At 41.4% G+C, this 20,771-nt stretch overlaps 1 protein-coding gene across 1 annotated transcript in view; it reads left to right on the plus strand.

Moving 5' to 3' along the window:
• The window catches only part of DPP7 (dipeptidyl peptidase 7), a 349,192-nt gene extending 333,396 nt beyond the window's left edge, over positions 1–15,796 (plus strand). Inside the window, exons 14-15 of the mRNA XM_033962277.1 lie at positions 8,398–8,468; positions 14,890–15,796. Coding sequence (XP_033818168.1) covers positions 8,398–8,468; positions 14,890–15,052 — 234 coding nt within the window. The 3' untranslated portion in view covers positions 15,053–15,796. The remainder of the gene's footprint in view (positions 1–8,397; positions 8,469–14,889) is intronic.
• Positions 15,797–20,771: the final 4,975 nt, after the last annotated feature.

Here is a 20,771-nt window from a genome sequence, read left to right on the forward strand (position 1 = left end):
GTACATGATCTCTGTAGCAGCAGATGGCCATCAGATTTTGGACAGGAGACTTCAAGGGAGTTTTTCCCTTTCAAATTTACTTGCAGGACTACTGGTACTTGGTACTCTTGGGCCTGCAAGGTAAGTGGGGGAGCTGAATGTAGCCCTCTGAAATGGCACTTTTCAAATGCAATTTATCCAGATAAATTAGATGTCTAAAATTGTTAACTTTTCCCCCAGATGTGTGTGGGAATCAACAAAGAACATAACTAACTTGGGGATAGGGTTAGGTATGAAGTATCAACATATTTACATTTTTAGAGCTACATTCATTGTATTCTCAATTAAAAATGTCTGCACACAAGGATTTAAATTTTCATAAGTATACTCATAGTTTCCTTTTGAAAACTGATGCAAATCTTGAGTGTTAAATTTTCCAAAAACTTTGCATTTGTGTGATTAAGTTTGAAAATTTCTCTATAAAGATCACATTTTCAATAGTTCGTCTAAGTCTGACTTTGGACATTTCCCGCAAAAGTCGGGAGCGGGGAAACACCCATTTTTGAAACGGCTAGACATAAAAATTATTTTTTTATGACCTATTTGGACGTCTTGGCAAGACATCTACATTCTGGCCCTTAGGACATCTAACTTTCTTGGCCACCTTCAACCACATAAACCTCAAAGTTCAGAATGTCCAACTCCAGACCATTTAGATGTGAGAGGGGCTAGCATTGTAATGGACTGACTAAACAGACATACCCAGAACTGAATCCAAGGGAAAATCTGTAGCAACATTTAACGACTACTGTCTATAGATGACCCTCAACCAGTTTCTAAGTGCATGAGCAATTTGTTCCAAGATGAATGGGCACTGTACAAAGCTGACAGATATTTATCTCAAACTACTCAGGGCGATTCCAAGTTTCCAAGTTTATTTACATTTTAATATAACGACCATAAACGTGTATCTGGCCAGGTATTGTTGAGTCAAGGGGTGTGAAGACTGATGCAATCATGACCTTTTTTGTTTCCTATTACTTATTATTGTCCTTTTTGAAAATTTACTAGGCCTGAGTAACAAAAACTTTAGTGTCAACATTTCACTAAACTCCTAAATTTAAGAGTATAAAAAGTGGGTGAAAACAGGGGCAGATTTAGGTGGGGAGAAAAAGTTAGACACACTGATTTTCAGCACTAGGTTTATAAAGGTAGGAAAATGAATGGCAGGCCTGAATTAATAAGCTTAAACTCCTAAATGAATATTAGTTTTCAGCTAAGAAGTTGTGCTCCTAAGTTTGGCTGAAAATAAGGCACAAACATAGGAGCCTAACTTAGGCCCCTCTTTTATCAAACTGCGGTAGATCACTTTAGCGTAGGCCAGTGAGGTAAATGCTGTGGCACTCATTCAAATTCCTGTAAGTGTCAAACCATTTACCTCACTGGCCCAGGCTAAAACGCTCTATCGTGATTTGATAAAAAGGGACCTTGGGAACATCAATTTATGAACTCAGCATTTTTGAATAATGGGCCTAGTATGTTTATTATGTCATCTCTAACTTAGTTTTTGTGCATAAATTTTATATACATTTGATCAGTTTAACAAAAAAAAAGTTAAATAATTTTGCTATTAAACATGATAAATATAGAACTGTTTTCACTTTTTCACAGAGTACACAGTTTAAAACCCTTTGATACAAGTACTATAAAATTAACAGATAGAAACATGATGGCAGATAAAGGCCAAATGGCCCATCCAGTCTGCCCATCTGCTCTTCCTCTCTCTAAGACAGGGGTGTCCAACCTGCGGCCCCGTGAAGTATTTTGTGCAGTCCCGGTCGAGGGCGATACAGTGTTTTCCTCTGCTGCCCCTGGATGTTTACCATCTTGCCGGCTCCCTCCTCTGTCTTGCTGCAGCGTTTGCGTGGCCCCAGAAACATTTTTTTCAGCCAATGCGGCCTAGAGAAGCCAAAAGGTTGGACACCCCTGCTCTCAGAGATCCCAAGTGCCTATCCCACACTTTCTTGAATTCAGGCAGTCTCTGTCTCCGCCACTTCTTCTGGAAGACTGTTCCATACATCTACCACCCTTTCTGTAAATAAATATTTCCTTAGATTACTCCTGAGCCTATCACCTCTTAACTTCATCCTATGCCCACTCATTCCAGAGCTTTCCTTTCAAATGAGATTCGACTCATGCACATTTATGCCATGTAGGTATTTAAATATTTCTATCATATCTCCCATCTCCTGCCTTTCCTCCAAAATATACATATTGAGATCTTTAAGTCTTTCCCCATACACCTTATGATGGAGACCGCACACCATTTTAGTGGCCTTCCTCTGGACCAACTCCATCCTTTTTATGTCTGATACAACACAATATTCTAAATGAGGTCTCACTAATACCTCCTTTTCCCTATTGGACATATCTTTTCTTTAGCACCTTAGCATCCTCCTAGCTTTTGCCGTTATCTTTTCAACCTGTTTGGCCACCTTAAGATCATTGCATACAATCACACCCAAGTCCCGCTCTTCTGTTTTGTACATTAGTTCTTCACCCCCTAAACTGAACTGTTCCTTTGGGTTCTTGCAGCCGAAATGCATGACCTTGCATTTCTTAGCATTAAATTTTAGCTGCCAAATTTCAGAGAATTCTTCAAACTTTGCTAGGTCTTCCTTCATGTTATTTACACATTTGGGATGTCTGCTGTATTGCAGATTTTGGTATCATCTGCAGAGGAAAATCTTACCTGACAGCCCTTCAGCAATATTGCTTATAAAAATGTTAAAAAGAACAGATCCTTGAGGCACACCACTTGTAACATCCCTTTCCTCAGAGTGATCTCCATTGACCACTACCTTCTGCCATCTTCCACTCAACCAATTTCTGACCCAGCCCGTCACTTTAGGATCCATCCTGAGGGTACTCAGTTTATTTGACATCTATGTGGAACACTGTCAAAGGCTTTGCTAAAATCTAAATATACCACATCTAGTGCAATCCCTTTATCCAATTCTCTGGTCACGCAATCAAATAAATTAATCAGATTTGTCTGATGAGACCTACCTCTAGTGAATCCATGTTGCCTCTGGTCCTTAATCCACTGGATTCCTGAAACTTTACCATTCTCTGTTTTAAAGTGTTTCCATTAATTTTTGCTTACCACAGAAGTCAGACTTACTGGCTTGTAATTCCCTACTTCCTCCTTACATCCACTTTTGTGTAGAGGGACCGCATCAGACTTTCTCCAGTCCCCCAGTACCATTCCTGATTCTAGAGAAGCATTGAAAAGGTTAGCATAGCCACCCTCGGATGTACACCTCCTGGCCCCATCACTTTGTCTACCTTTAATTTAGCTAGTTCCTCACAAACATAATCCTCTGAAAATCAATCAGGGTTTACCACTATTTCATCCCTATTCATGTTTGTCTTCTGCGATCCCGCCCTGGCATTTCAGCTGTGAACACAGAACAGAAATAATTGTTAAGCAGTTCAGCCTTTTCTTTATCAGACTGAGAGGAAACATGATCGAAACATTCAAAATACTGAAGGGAATAGGCTTAGTAGATAAAGACAGACTGTTCACATTCTCCAAGGTAGGGAGAATGAGAGGGCTCTCTCTAAAGTTTAAAGGGGATAAATTCTGTACAAACGTAAGGAAGTTCTTCTTCACCCAGAGATTGGTGGAGAGCTGGAATGCACTTCTGGGGTCTGTTGTAGGGGAAAGCACCCTCCAGGGTTTCAAGACTAAGCTGGACAAGTTCCTGCTAAACCGGGACATACAAAGGTGAGGCTGGACTCATTTTAGAGCACTGGTCTTTGACCTGGGGGCCGCCGTGTGAGCAGACTGCTGAGCACGATGGACCACTGGTCTGACCAGCAGCGGCAATTCTTATGTTCTTATAGTCTACATATTTCTCAACAACTAGAACCCTAAAATATGGTCTGCCAGTAAAAAAATAATAAATTCCCAAGAAACAACTGGACAGAACTTTAGTTCTTGTGGGAAAAATGTTAGGAAAATGTTAAGAAAGTGTATGTAGAAAACTTAAAAAACAGTAAACTTAACTTTAATAATGGACATCAGTATGAGCCTGTGATACCACACGAAAGACTAATTGGCTCAGGCAGAAACTCATAAGTGACTAGCACTAGAAAACTGAATAAGGACTGCCTCATACATCACATTGTCCATATATATATATATCAACTTTAACCTAACATTTTCTCCAGTAGAACTAACCCTTAATAATCTCCCAAGACCCAAAAATTGTAAGGTGCTGAAGTGCTAAAAAATAAAGTGCTAGAAATGCTCAAAAAAGCTAAGAAGAAAATAAAGTGCAAGTGCAAACACTTACATAGTAGCATAGTATTTTTTTTTTTAATTTTTTTATTTAGTAACATAGTAGATGACGGCAGATAAAGACCCGAATGGTCCATCCAGTCTGCCCAACCTGATTCAATTTAAATTTTTTTTTTATTTTTTCTTCTTAGCTATTTCTGGCCAAGAATCCAAAGCTTTACCCAGTACTGTGCTTGGGTTCCAACTGCCGAAATCTCTGTTAAGACTTACTCCAGCCCATCTACACCATCGCAGCCATTGAAGCCCTCCCCTGCCCATCCTCCACCAAACGGCCATACACAGACACAGACTGTGCAAGTCTGCCCAGTAACTGGCCTAGTTCAATATTTAATATTATTTTCTGATTCTAAATCTTCTGTGTTCATCCCACGCTTCTTTGAACTCAGTCACAGTTTTACTCTCCGCCACCTCTCTCGGGAGCGCATTCCAGGCATCCATTACCCTCTCCATAAAGTAGAATTTCCTAACATTGCCCCTGAATCTACCACCCCTCAACCTCAAATTATGTCCTCTGGTTTTACCATTTTCCTTTCTCTGGAAAAGATTTTGTTCTACGTTAATAACCTTCAAGTATTTGAACGTCTGAATCATATCTCCCCTGTCTCTCCTTTCCTCTAGGGTATACATATTCAGGGTTTCCAGTCTCTCCTCATACGTCTTCTGGCGCAAGCCTCCTATCATTTTTGTCGCCCTCCTCTAGACCGCCTCAAGTCTTCTTACGTCTTTCGCCAGATACGGTCTCCAAAACTGAACACAATACTCCAAGTGGGGCCTCACCAATGACCTGTACAGGGGCGTCAACACCATCTTCCTTCTATTGACTACGCCTCTCTTTATACAGCCCAGCATCCTTCTGGCAGCAGCCACTGCCTTGTCACACTGTTTTTTTGCCTTTAGATCTTCGGACACTATAACCCCAAGGTCCCTCTCCCGTCCGTGCATATCAGCTTCTCTCCTCCCAGCATATACGGTTCCTTCCTATTATTAATCCCCAAATGCATTACTCTGCATTTCTTTGCATTGAATTTTAGTTGCCAGGCATTAGACCATTCCTCTAACTTTTGCAGATCCTTTTTCATATTTTCCACTCCCTCTTCGGTGTCTACTCTGTTACAAATCTTGGTACCATCTGCAAAAAGGCACACTTTTCCTTCTAACCCTTCAGCAATGTCACTCACAAACATATTGAACAGGATTGGCCCCAGCACCGAACCCTGAGGGACTCCACTAGTCACCTTTCCTTCCTTCGAGCGACTTCCATTAACCACCACCCTCTGGCGTCTGTCCGACAGCCAGTTTCTGACCCAGTTCACCACTTTGGGTCCTAACTTCAGCCCTTCAAGTTTGTTCAACAGCCTCCTATGAGGAACTGTATTCAAAGGCTTTGCTGAAATCCAAGTAAATTACATCTAGCATATGTCCTCGATCCAGCTCTCTGGTCACCCAATCAAAAAATTCAATCAGGTTCTTTTGGCACGATTTACCTTTTGTAAAGCCATGTTGCCTCGGATCCTGTAACCCATTAGATTCAAGGAAGTACACTATCCTTTCTTTCAGCAACACTTCCATTATTTTCCCAACAACTGAAGTGAGGCTCACCGGCCTGTAGTTTCCTGCTTCATCCCTGTGACCACTTTTATGAATAGGGACCACATCCGCTCTCCTCCAATCCCCAGGAATCACTCCCGTCTCCAGAGATTTGTTGAACAAGTCTTTAATAGGACTCGCCAGAACCTCTCTGAGCTCCCTTAGTATCCTGGGATGGATCCCGTCTGGTTCCATCACTTTGTCCACCTTCAGTTTTTCAAGTTGCTCATAAACACCCTCCTCCGTGAACGGCGCAGAATCTACTCCATTTTCTCGTGTAACTTTGCCAGACAATCTCGGTCCTTCTACAGGATTTTCTTCTGTGAACACAGAACAGAAGTATTTGTTTAGCACATTTGCTTTCTCCTCATCACTCTCCACATATTTGTTCCCAGCATCTTTTAGCCTAGCAATTCCATTTTTTATCTTCCTCCTTTCACTAATATATCTGAAAAATTTTTTATCTCCCTTTTTTACATTTTTAGCCATTTGTTCTTTCACCTGTGCCTTCGCCAAACGTATCTCTCTCTTGGCTTCTTTCAGTTTCACCCTGTAGTCCTTTCTGCTCTCCTCTTCTTGGGTTTTTTTATATTTCATGAACGCCAACTCTTTCGCCTTTATTTTCTCAGCCACTAGGTTGGAGAACCATATCGGCTTCCTTTTTCTCTTGTTTTTATTGATTTTCTTCACATAAAGGTCCGTAGCCATTTTTATCGCTCCTTTCAGCTTAGACCACTGTCTTTCCACTTCCCTTATGTCCTCCCATCCTAACAGCTCTTTCTTCAGGTACTTTCCCATTGCATTAAAGTCCATACGTTTGAAATCTAGGACTTTAAGTATCGTGCGGCTGCTCTCCACTTTAGCCGTTATATCAAACCAAACCGTTTGATGATCGCTACTTCCCAGGTGAGCACCCACTCGAACATTAGAGATACTCTCTCCATTTGTGAGGACCAGATCCAATATCGCTTTTTCCCTTGTGGGTTCCGTCACCATTTGTCTGAGCAGAGCCTTAATAAATTATCTTCAAATCCAGTCCATTCATTGTATCTTATTGCCCTAAAACCAGTGAATCTAAAAATACATATAAAAATTGATCAAGCTGTAAAACATCAAAAGCTTCGAGGCACCACCCCTACTGGGCTCTCCTAGCGTCTTAAAATCTCCAAGACGCCATTGCAATGTTTGTTCCTCCAGGCGATAGCTTTACTCACACACGCTCTGGTGGACAGTTCTGACGGCCTGCAACAGTGGCCTGTTGCCCGACGGCTTCAATAGTGGCTCGTTATTTCTTACAGCTATATGTATTAATCCCGCTCCTGAGGAAGGTATCAAAATGGAGCTCTGTCGAGTGGAGACTTCTACAGATTACACAGACTATATGACTCCAAAAGAAGCTAAGTATTTGAGCTTAAGGACTTTGTATGTGCATACAGCCTTTGGATAAACTCTGGAGAACTTTATACGAATTGCTAAAGAAGATAGGAAATTTCAATTTATGGAACTATTATTCCAGTTATGAGTTATAACTGATTAATTTTGACCATTTTTGATGGGTCTCTGCATGTTTAACTTTTGATGTTTTACAGCTTGATCAATTTTTATATGTATTTTAGAGTCGCTGGTTTTAGGGCAATAAGATACAATGAATGGACTGGATTTGAAGATAATTTATTAAGTGTTTGCACTTGAACTTTATTTTCTTCTTAGCTTTTTTGAGCATTTCTAGCACTTTATTTTTTAGCACTTCAGCACCTTACAATTTTTGGGTCTTGGGAGATTATTAAGGGTTAGTTCTACGGGAGAAAATGTTAGGTTAAAGTTGATATATATATATGGACAATGTGATGTATGAGGCAGTCCTTATTCAGACCTATGGTCTAGTGCTAGTCACTTATGAGTTTCTGCCTGAGCCAATTAGTCTTTCGTGTGGTATCACAGGCTCATACTGACGTCCATTATTAAAGTTAAGTTTACTGTTTTTTCAGTTTTCTACATACATTTTCTTAACATTTTCCCACAAGAACTAAAGTTCTGTCCAGTTGTTTCTTGGGAATTTACTACATATTTCTCCCCATTCGTTTTTGAGTCTCACAATGCCACTTTTGCACTTCTTCCTATCATGGATATATCTAAAAAATATTTTGTCTCCCCGTTTTACCATATCAGCTATTTTTTCTTCTATTTGTATCTTTGCTTTTTTGACTACTCGACTAGCCTCTCTTAACTTTTACAGATATTTTTGCCTGTTTAATTAGTATAAAGAAACATTTTCACAAACAAGGGCTATCCTGCTATTTCTACAAATTTCCAACAGTTCCATTTTCAAAGATTGAGTGTTATCATACTATTGATCATGTATTGGGTAGTAATGAGACACTACCATGACCATTATCATTGCCAGAAGTTTGCTTGATAGGCTTTGACGAGGTCCTATGATTAATGTTTCCTTAATTTCTGCACAGGTAAAGTCTAACCTGACCTCATCATTAATTGGAATCTACATCAAATGTGCAGGTCATCAGCTGGATCTGAGGTAGGTATTTCAAAAACCAACTGTGCTTATGGAATTCAACCTGCATACAGGAAGAATACAGATCAAAATCATTGGGTTAAAAAAAAAAAATGTTCAAACATATTACAAAATCATTTTGGGAATCAAAGTAATGGTTGGTCCCCAGGAACAGAGAAGATACTTTATACTTAGTTTCTTTGATATACCACCCAGTGGCATACCTAGCATATGTGACACCCGGGGCCCATCATTTTTTGGCACCCCCATCTGTACGAAAAACATGGCCGGCGATGTGTAAACTGCCTTCTTAAAGCAGCCGGAGCGTTGTAATTGCATATGGCTGCCGTAAAGGTTGTCTCTGATGCAACTTCTGGTTGCGTCAGAGACGACCTTTACGGCAGCCATATGCAACTACAACGCTCCGGCTGCTGTAAGAAGGCAGTTTAGACATTGCCGGCCCCTGGGCAGGGAGGTTGGTCGGCCCAGGCCTGTTGGGGGGTGTGGGGTGTGAAAGAGCCACGAAGGTAAGGGGCAGGGAGCGCGATAAGGACTGGGCCGGCTGTGCACCCCCCCTAAGGCTGCACCCGGGATGGACTGCCCCCCCCCACCTCCCTTTGGTACACCACTGATACCGCCTTTCTGAACAATTATTGCCAGATCAAGACAGTTCACACTAGGTGCTTAAAAGGCCTCGCAATCTTACTAAAGCACCAAATTAAACATTTATTAACATATTAACAGTTGTAGAAATAAAGTTCCAAAGATTGAAGAAATAAAATTTTAAAAGGGAGAGGTATGGTAAATTAACAGGTAAAATAATAATGTCTTATTCAACCAACAAAAATGATTGCAACGTTGAATATGGTGCGAGGAATTAACTACCGTACATTATGTTAGAACAAGATCTTTCTTAATTTCAGTGGCAGGGATGTCTTGGTGGAACAATCTAACAGGATCACTTAAGAGTAATGTCTGAAATTCAGAAATTAAAAAAATGTAGAGGCTTTTCATGAAAGATGATTTGCAATAATTATGAAGACTGAATTTCTATGTATGGTTTATTTATTGCTGTACTGTCCTACAATTATGAATGTATCATATGGACTGCTTAGGTGTAAGTGGGGTACAAGTTTTTTTATTTTTATTTAAATAACTTTATTTATTTATAATTTTCACAAATTGTTTAACAACAATCTAAAGAAATTAACAATTGAAAAAGAAAATAATTATATTAAATTAAATTAAACAAATAAAAATTTTTTTAGAACTGTATAGGTTACAGCCAAAGAAATAAAAGATAAAATAAATATTAAAACTCATCTCCTAGGAATATGCACAGCCAATAAAAAAAATGCTTTTCTAGCAACATCTTCAGCTAGCCAAGCGGTGATGGCTGCTTCCATTGTGGCACATGCCTGTCATTCTGGCCTGCGCAATGTGTCCTCTCTGGAGGTGCATGCCTGTCCTTTACTGGCGATGGTTGGTGTGGATTAGGTGCTGGGTGCCCTTTATGATCTCATTCGAATTCTTAGTATATTTTCTACTGGTGCAGTGTCTGTGTGCCAGAGTCTTTGGATCTGTCTTTGGACTGGGGACACTGCCTCAAGGATCACTTTAAGTGGATGCCTTTTCAAGGGTCAGCTTCTTGTTGGTATAGGTCTGGATGACCTCTACACAGCTGTTGCCGAGCGCTACCTTAAGTCAATCCCTTTGAACAAGTTTTGCTGGATGTTGGGATGGGGGTCATAGTACTCTGTTCTTCCCCGCAGGTGGCATTAGGGATACACAGAGACATTCCCAGGGCTACACTCTCATTACAACGGTCCCAATTCACAGGCATCCTCAGGGGTCGGGGGTAGCTTCCTCATCGAAGGCTAGAAAAGAATGTTTTATAGCATAAAATCCATACTGCGATCCTGAGAGTCCTTAAACCACACTCCCCCCATCATTAGGGAGGGCTGTACACTGGATAACCAGTGCCACGGCGGAATCTATCCCAGGCTGTTCAAACCTGTTGAAAATCAGGATCCAGGTGATAAAGTGTAGACAAAGCTTTAGAAGGTCAGAAAGAGCTTTCTGGGGTATCACATTGTTCAGAATCCAGACCAAGGAGCTGTAGATGGAATAGACAAAAAAAAAAAAAAAGGCACAGGAGAACTATCCAAGACAGAAGCATAAGAAAGAAAAGGTGGAGAATCCAACTGGAGCTCTTTCTGAACATCATCTGTAAAGAGGCGGACAGAAGCCTGCTTAGAAATCTAAGAAGAAGGGTTAGCACCCAAATCCGGACACTCAGGGCAGCCAAGGAGACCAGTCTCAGCAAAGGCATCAGCCAGATCCAAAATAAAGACAGTGTTAGGAGACAGAAGAATCATAATATCTGCATAGCAACTTCTGCAATCGAGGTCTGATGCAGCCAGATGAGAGGGCTTCCAAACAGGAAGCTTCGCCAAAGGTGCAGCAGACCAAAAAAGCCCCGACGCACCCGCAAGTTACGTCAACGAGTAGCATCTGAGGAATAGGCCTTTCAGAGGAGTCAAATAAAATCTGGTGACAATGCCCACTCTGTAACCATGGCAGGGCTTTGTTAAGGTACGTACTCCATGCCCAAAAAGTCCCTAGATTTGGAATACCAGCGTTTTGCGCCAGCTCTAGGGGAGATACGATTCAGTCGTTCAAATACTTGAAGGTTATTAACATAGAGCAAAATCTTTTCCAGAGAAAGGAAAATGGTAAAACCAGAGGACATAATTTGAGGTTGAGGGGTGGTAGATTCAAGAGCAATGTTAGGAAATTCTACTTGACGGAGAGGGTGGTGAATGCGCTCCCAAGAGAGGTGGTGGAGAGGAAAATGGTGATTGAATTCAAAGAAGCCGTGGGATGAACACAGAGGATCTAGAATCAGAAAATAATATTAAATATTGAACTAAAGCCAGTACTGGGCAGACTTGCATGGTCTGTGTCTTTATATGGCCGTTTGGGGGAGGATGGGCTGGGGAGGGTTTCAATGGCTGGGAGGGTGTAGATGGGCTGGAATAGGTTTTGACAGAGATTTCATCAGTTGGAACACAAGCACAGTACCGGGTAGAGCTTTGGATTCCTGCCCAGAAATAGCTAAGAAGAAAAAATTTAAATTGAATCAGGTTGGGCATACTGGATGGACCATTCGGGTCTTTATCTGCCGTCATCTACTATGTTAATATGTTCTCAGTTTTGTCAGGAGTGGACTTTCATCCTTAGTGGAGCCATCATCATATATTCTCCCTTATATCTCAAATCTTATGGACTCCTGGGTGCGATTCAAATGGCTTTACATACCATTGATAAGACTGCCAAGCTTTCTTTATGGGGAGGTGGGGAGAATGTAGCACAGTAGTTAAAGCTACAGCCTCAGGGCACCCTTGCTGCGATCAGCTCAGCAGTAACCCGATTCTCTAACTGGTGCTTGACATAGTTGCCAGTTAAAGAATCATGGTGTTAGGCGATTCTATATAGGATGCCCAAGTGCGAATCTCAAAAGCCACTTAGGTGGCTTCTGAGACTGGGTATCCTATACAGAATCAGGCCCTTAGACCTGGTTTTACATCATCTAAGTCACAATGTATAAGTTTTGTCCAGGCAGCCTTGTAAAATGTTTGACTATCCTTGCAGTACTACTAAGTTTAGGTCAGCCCACCTCCCGCCTTACTGCTCCCACCCTTATCACTCCTTCAAAAACACCCCCTTCTGCTCTGGGCATATAGCGGGAATGAGGCCTAAAAAGTATCTGGATAAATATAAAAACCCGTTTTGATTATCGCCACATGAACTGTCTTTTAGGTCATCCAGGTATCGACTTGGGCAAGTTTTTAAATGTATTTTTGTTTTGCTTATGAGTCCCAAAGTATCTGGATGCTAGGCCAATTACTAAATTAACAAATTCTTTCATTTTAGCTTTCTTCATGATTCTACGAGATCATCAATACAATCCATCCTCTAATTTTCAGCTGGTGGCAGTCAGGGTTTAAAAAAAACAACAACAAACCAACATAGACATAGGAACATTAGATCATTTACTGTTTTATTGCCCTAAGATACTGATTTTTTGGAAATCAATTTGGGGACATAACAATATTTTAGAATTCGAGATTCCTTTAACTTATGAAGTAGTAATTTGTGGTATAATTTTGCATATCAAAGATCCCCTAGACAAATATAAAAGAAGTCTTTTTTTAATTATGACAAGTACAGCTGTACAATTGATTACAAGGAACTGGAAAAACTGGTATCGTCTCAACTTTACATTCTGGTGGGCAAGTTTATGTCTAATCTATAAATATGAGAAAATGAGAACTGATTTGTTAGGGAATTTTAAGAACTTTAAATTAATTTGGGGCCCATTGACGTCCTTTGTAGAATTATTATAGTTATGATTTGTTGTTAGATAAAATGCACATCCGAGGGGGGAGGGGGGTTGAAATATATAGGTTTTTAAAATTATTTGTAAGGATGATAATTGGGGGGACGGGAGGTATTTTTGGATGACTGATAAATAAGTTTGAATGATTATATATGTGAAATTTATGTATGAATCTTGTAAAAATTTTAAGTGATGTCTAAAGTGTAAATGTTTAATTAATTATATTTTCACTTATTGAAAGTGTTTTCAAAAATGAATAACGATTATTTAAAAAACAAACAAAAAAAAACCAACAACAATGCTGACCATTGCTGGCTAAATTAGCCCCCAATATGACTGGGCACTGAATATTGGGTGCTAATTTCATGCACCTTGCTGCTCATCAAAATAGCTGCCACAACCTCTTACAGCAGCTTGTACTTTATGTAATACTGTGAGAGGTTGCAGCAGCCATTTTGAATAGCCACTGCAAAGGGGCAAGAAGCAAGAGGGCTGTGTTCCTGCCTCCAATGACCCAGAGGATCTACCTGTACGGCTAGGAGGGGACAGGGAGTCTTATGGAAGGGAGTATCTTTCCATGGGCTGGGGAGAAGGAAAGACGGGGCATTGTTGAGAGGGTGGGTGAGATGGGGTTCTGGGGCTGTTTTTTTTTTTTTTAAAACAAAGTTACATGGGTGCCAGTCTGCTATTCTGTCGGTGCTGCCATAGCTAAGCGGCCTAATTTAGGACTGCTTTTGAGTTTTTCCTAATTAGGCTGCTTATCTGTGCTGGTACCAGTACTGAATATTTCCAATACCCACATAACCTAAGGCTCCTTCCCAGTGTCAGCCCCAGCACTGCCTACTTTTTCATTCGGCAGTCTGTGGATATTCAGGGGTACTCTCCGGTTAAGTGCCACTTGAATATTCCCAAATAGGCAGTGAGTTGTCCACTTGATTCTATGTATAAATAAGAGTTTTTTAAAAACCACCTCAGCCCATCCTACTATACTGTATGTTAATTCAAAAGTTTGATGACAATCTCTCAGGGCTCAAGCTTAATTTTAAAAAAGCCTGAAGTCATGCCTGCTCACCATAATATAAGAGACCCATGAAGGGAGTTTTTCTGAGTGACATATCATTTGAATGTGAAATCCGTAACGCTTGCAACTAAGGAAAAATTATGGATAAATTATCATCTTTCTTATGCACAGGATTTATCCATATAGCATGATGATAATACCAAAACGGCTGTATCATAAGCATCTAGATCAGTGGTTCCCAACCTTGTCCTGGAGGACCACCAAGCCAATCGGGTTTTCAGGATAGCCCTAATGAATATGAATGGAGCAGGTTTGCATGCCTGTCACTTCCATTATATGCAAATCTCTCTCATGGATTTTTATTAGGGCTATCATGAAAACCCGATTGGCCTGGTGGTCCTCCTGGGCAGGGTTGGGAACCACTGATCTAGATGACAGGTAGGAGAATGCATGTAAAGCAAATTGGTAAGATGCCAGGTAGGGGAAAGCATATACTTGTACAATAAACCGGTGAAGGATGGCAAGATGATTTGCTAGTAGAAATGGGAAGATTTTTGTCTCCAAGGGTTGAAAAGGGTCATAGAGGTCACATTGTGGGAATCCAATTTTCTTACCACGCATGCCAAATGAGTCCAGGACATGTAGGTTTGTGTCCGTTTACCAGCAGGTGGATATGGAAAATACTTAATTGTGCAGTGTCTTACTAGAACCCTTTGCAGTTCAAACAATTCCGTGGTAGATGATCCCTATACAGCTCCTGGGTAGGATTTTACTTTTACCTTCTGCACTGGTTGATGTCTACATAGTTTATCAAAGATTAAGGGGAACATCAAGAAGGGCTGCAGAAACTACAGTATAATTCATGGTGTCATCCCTCTTCCCCCTCCCCAAGGCTCTCCACTGCTTCTATACTAAAGATTACACTAGCTGAAAATTGTCTTCATGAATTTTAGTAGACTCACTACTAGAAAATAATGCAAATAGTGTTTCTTAAATAAACTCTTGCTTTTTATCCCCATCAGAGGGGCCAATGAAGCTGATCCAGAATGTATCGCAGCAGCTCGGAGAGAAGAAGCAGACATCATCGCCACATGGGTGAAAAATGCTAAGGTTGAAACAGCCTGGGAAACACTAACAGGCATTTTCACTGATCAGTCAGAAGACACAGATTCAACTAATCTTTAATGTCATCTATTTTTGTCCTTATGAAACACTGCACCTTAAATCACAAACACACAATTTCTCCCTGGAGTCTATGCCCAACATCACAAAAGTGGCACATATTCAGTAAATATTTTTAGTAACCTATGAATAGTTTTATAACCACTCTGTCTACAAAGGCAATGAAAATTAACCTGATGGAAACTTGATTGTAACTCATCCTCAAGATTAGTAAAAGCTGCCCACAAGAAAAAAGATAATCCAATAGTATTGATGTATTGTTATTATATATTGTTCCTATTTATCATCCTTAGCAGTTCACCACATCATTTTTTGTTATTCTGCAAGGTATGGCAAAGTGGCACATTGATCAATAACGATCAAAAATACATCCTTTTACAAATTTTACTTCAGTCATATATGTCAAATTTTCTCTCAAAATTTTAATTCTGTACTAAGTTTCCAGGCTTGACTATGGAGTATTTTATTATATAAAAGACAAGCAGTTTGTTACTTAGTGTCACAGTTTTTGGAAAATCACTACTGGTAACTGAGTTAGCTTTTAGATGTAGAACAAATAATGGTGGTCAAGAGCGGCAGGCTCAGAACCAGAGAAGCCAGGGTTCAAATTCTGCTGCCCTCACGGAATATTCAAATTTAATTACCTTATCAAATCTGAGCTCAAGATAACTAACAATTCAGGCACTTGCTCTTCAGGGGCCAGGTATTAGCTTAAATTGTAATATAACTTGAGCATAAGTTTGGAAAAGGAAGTAATTAAAAATAAAATCCAAGACCAGTTTCTGTGGCAAATACTTGCCTAATTGACTGGGTCAATTTTATTACAAAGGATTAAAACAAGCTGTTTTTTACCAACATTTATTTTCTTGTCATTTGCCCTTCATCTTTATTAGAAATTCTCATTACTTAAATATATGACTATGACAATCACAGCCAACAGTTGTTAAAAGTTAACATATTAAGGGTTAGATGCACTGAAGTCAGTGATTGTCGCTAAACCTTTTTTCACAGCTTTAGCGACAATCACTATTACTGACCAGATGCACAAAACAGCCCACCGCATGTTTTTTCCCCTCGAACACCCATTTTCAAATCCGGCCATGCAAATTAGCTAAAACCCCATGCATAATAACCAAGTGATTGCTGCACTATCATCGCTTGGCTAATCCAAATGGGATTTTTGCGATTGTAAAAACCAACTTGTCTGTTTACTGACAGGTCTGCCTAGTTTTGTTTTTTTTAATGGCACAGATATTTTGCATGCGTTACACATGTAAAATATCTGTCCCATTAAAAAAAAGAAAAAAGCCCCCCCTCACCACCACTGACAAATTCACCTCTCCCCCTTCCAAGCCAGGCACACCCAAACCACTGCCCCCCCACCGAACCCAAAACAAATGGCAGGAGGGATGCCCATTCCCTCCTGCCATGAAGGCCCCCAGCGCCAATTGCCCCTGTCAATCATCCCCTCACTCCCCGATTCTCCAGCAGCAATCAATGAGATATCAAGTTTGCATGCAAGTGATTTGTACGCAAGCATGACCGATCAGTCGCTCAGTGAGTGATTGACACATGTGCAGAGCCTTAACAGCAGTGACAGGGGCTGTCACTGCTGTAAGGGATTGTTTTTACTGGCATAGATGTTGTGTGTGTGTTACACATGCACAATCTGTCCCATAAAAAACCCCCCACAGAACTCCCTCCCCCCCAAGCCACCATTCTCCCCCAGGAGAGGTGCCCACTCCCTCCTGCCACAAAGGCCCCTGCGCCAATCACTTGAGCTGATCAGGGCCTTAGGCTCCTCCCCCTTGTATCCAGAATACAAAGGAGCTTAAGAAAGTCTCTGATTGGCTCAGACAACTAAGACCCCTCCCAAGGGGAGGGGCCTGAGGTGTATGAGCCAATTAGGGCCTTAGGCCCCTTCCCATGCATCATACGATGCACCGAGGAGGGGAGGCCCTGGCATTGTAGACTTGGTAGCCTCGAAGGAGGGACTGAGTGCCCCTCCTCCTGCTCCCAACTTAAAAAGTGTGGGGGGGGGGTTGAGGGGATCCTCTGGTGGCAGGAGGGAGTGGAAATCCCTCTTGCCTTTTTTTCAAGGGGGGGCAGGGTAGGAGGAGCAATTAGCGCAGGAGCATTCATGGCAGGAGGGAGTGGGCACCTCTCCTGGGGGAGAATGGTGGCTTGGGGTGCCGGGGGGGGGGAGTTCTGGGTTTGTTTTTTTTAAAGGGACAGATTGTGCATGTGTAACACATACACAACATCTATGCCAGTAAAAAAAAATCCCTTACAGCAGTGACAGCCCCTGTCACTGCTGTTAAGGCTCTGCACATGTGTCAATCACTCACTGAGCGATTGATCGGTCATGCTTGCGTACAAATCACTTGCATGCAAACTTGATAGCTCATTGATTGCTGCTGGAAAATCGGCCAACAGCGATCAAGTCGGTATCTTTAGTGCATCTAGCCCTAACAGACTAAATGGCATCTCAAATTTTCTTTCTATAAGATAATAGTGCTGAACATCAAAGGCTTCACACCCTTCCACTTCACTCTGTTTTGTACAATGCATCAGCACAAACTGCATCTCTCTCTCATAACTGTCTTACACTGGCAAAAAACCAGTATATAAAGTGAATACTATGAATGCTATCTTGAAAGACTTTCAACATATTTTCTTCTAAAATCAAAAGAAATACTTGAGATGTGTTAATTCATCTATTACAGGAGGGCCTCTGTATCCGCATATTCTTTATCCGTGGTTTACACCGAGTGCTCCCCCTGCACTCTAACCAACCCCACCCATAGCCCCCCCCCACCCTGTACCGCCTCAAATCTTCACTAGCAGCATCTCCTGCCTGAGCTCCTTCTGAGGTCACATCTGGATTATGGGACCAGCATTCGCTATTATCCACAGTAGGTCTTGGAACCTAGTACCTGTGGATACGGGGGCCCTACTGGGTAGTGAAACCACCATATACTTCACAAATTGAAACTTACACTGTGACACATTTCTTTTACCACTTTTTGCACATTTTATTATTAAGGCAATACAGTCTAAAAAATCTCATCCAGAAGCAGCCGAATATCAAGTCCGTGTGATCTCCTTGGTTCAGTCTAACAGGCAGATTAGATGCAGTGCCAAGAACTTCCAAATGCTTTTCTTGTTCCCACCACACAAAGTGAAATTCAACTAAACACTAATGTAACTGTCTTTGATAAACTATATAATAGTATGCACTTCTCAGAATGAGAGTTTGGCAGTATTATGGAAGGAATAAACTATCCCAAGTTTTCTAAACCACTCTACCTCACAGGAGTACAATACATATAATAGTGATTTTTTAACTATAACAGAATTCAGATGTCACTGAGCAGCAATAGACAGGGTTTCATTTTTTGCACTGTGACATATACAGACATGTTTATGCGGATTGTGTCATTTGACTGCATGACCAGGCAGTGCCAGGATCCCTCAGTCACAAGAGAGATTTCCCATGAATGACAATCATTGCCTCTCCCTACCTGGGGCTGAGCATATCAGCTCTGCAACATGCTGAATCCCAGCCAGCCCAGTCCAACAGAATTCTCGAACCAGCCTCTCCAGCATTGTAGCCTGAGCCACAGAGCTGGTTAACATTTATATGACTTTAGAATTAGCCATTTCAGGTATATGCAGCACAGAACAAACATGCTTTTATACACTGTCTCTCTGACCTTCCTAATAGCACAGTTACTTACCGTAACAGGTGTTATCCAGAGCCAGCAGGCAGATATTCTCACTGATGGGTGATGTCATCATGGAGTCCCGGTACGGACACTTCAAGAGCTTGAAAAAGCTCTTGCCATCCACACCGCACATGCGCGAGTGCCTTCCCGCCCGAAGGAGGCGCGTGGTCCCTCAGTTAAGATAAGCCAGCTAAGAAGCCAACCCGGGGGAGGTGGGTGGGTTGTGAGAATATCTGCCTGTTGTCCCTGGATAACACCTGTTACGATAAGTAACTGCTTTATCCCAGGACAAGCAGGCAGCATATTCTCACTGATGGGTGACCTCCAAGCTAATAGAGAAGGGATGGTGGGAGAGTTGGCCAAAGAAAATACAATTGAAAACATAATGGCCGAAGTGGCCATCCCGTCTGGAGGAAAAAAACCAGACAAAGGGAGAAGTGAAGAAATGAACTGAGGACCAGGAGGCAGCTGTACAGAGTTCCTCAGTAATGTAACCGAAGGGAAAACAAGAAAAGGCTGCCAGAACTTGAACTGAAGGACTGGGAGACGATATCTCCATGGCAAGCCAGTCGGAGTAAAAGAGAATGAGAGAAAAGCAATCAGCCAAAAAATCGTTCTTGTGAAGATAGAATATCCAACTAGAGGTGAATCGAAAAGAAAAAGTTTGGATAAAATCACTGTGGCTCCGACCTGAGTAACAAAGAGGAGAAAAAAACCCACGTAAAGGACAAAAAGAAAACCCGGTTCCTCATAGGGAAAAACAAGATGCAGAAAACAACACAGACAGAAGAACCGACTGAGCGAAAAGAAAACAGTAGAAAATACTGTAGACCTGAACACAGAATCATCCTGACTTGATGAAAGACTGATAAGGATGAAGCTGCTAGCAGGGCATGAAACTCACCGTTACCCCTGGAAGAGGTGAGAGACATAAGGAAAAACATTTCCCAGGAAAGAAACTCAAGTGGAGCTGACGCCAATGTTACAAATGGGAGCATCAACGATCAGTAAAGAACCACATGAATAGTCCAGCGGATAGAAGAAGGAATGAGATGTGGTTACAGACATGAAAAAACATCTGTCATGATCCTGGGAACCAGAGGAGTAATCAAAAAGAAGGTGCTCTTTGAGAGATCAAGGGAAAAAATGCAATAGCATGAAAAAGAAGTCTGAGAGCTATAGACTCGAGACTAGAAGCAACAAAGAAAAAATACCACCGGTAGGAAGGTGGAAACAGGCAGATAAAAAGACACCAGGAAAAAAATGAAACCACATTTGATATCAACAAAGGCAAGTGGCTAGTGTCCTGGCAGAGGGCAACAAAAAAGCTGAGAAAGATGTAAATAAAACAGACGCAGCCCAAAGAAAAAAACCAAAGACGAGAACAAAGATTCCTGAGTCGGAGTGAACCGAGCAGGAAAATAAGAAGAGAGGGTTCCAAAATATTTGAGTGGATGAAGAAGGGAGAACCCATGTTGACTGAGCATCATGCAGCAATAGCGCTCATGAGCTTGATGAAAAAAAAGGTCAACAGGAGAAGAAGCGAGGGGAATGCATAGAAAAATATGCTCGCCTAATCCAGGAGAAAAATAACCGTTGTCAGACGAAGAAAATTCCTGGAGTAAAAGGATTAATGAATCCTGCTGAAATTGGCTGCTACGAAATTCAGCTTCTCATCAGCAAGAGCAGATGACCAATCGTCTCCAAGGTCACAAAAACAGGGCCTCCTGAGATAACAGGAGAGAACCCTAGACTCCTTGCTCAATTATATGTAGCGTAAAACCTCTGAATGGACTGTGCAAGGAAGAAGGACTTGAGGACAGAGTAGATGATGAAAATCATGAGGTCCTAAAATATCATTACAAAAATGAGGAAAGATCCGATGCCTGGCAGGCGAAAGACTTCGAGGCTGAAGAATGGTTAAAGAAACCCCCCCCCCAGGCATAAAAAAAAGATGCAGCAAGCAGGAAGACCATGCAAGGAGATAACAAGTA

The sequence above is a fragment of the Geotrypetes seraphini genome, chromosome 10 (genome assembly GCF_902459505.1).
Source record: "Geotrypetes seraphini chromosome 10, aGeoSer1.1, whole genome shotgun sequence".
In the NCBI taxonomy this organism is placed as follows: Eukaryota; Metazoa; Chordata; class Amphibia; order Gymnophiona; family Dermophiidae; genus Geotrypetes; species Geotrypetes seraphini.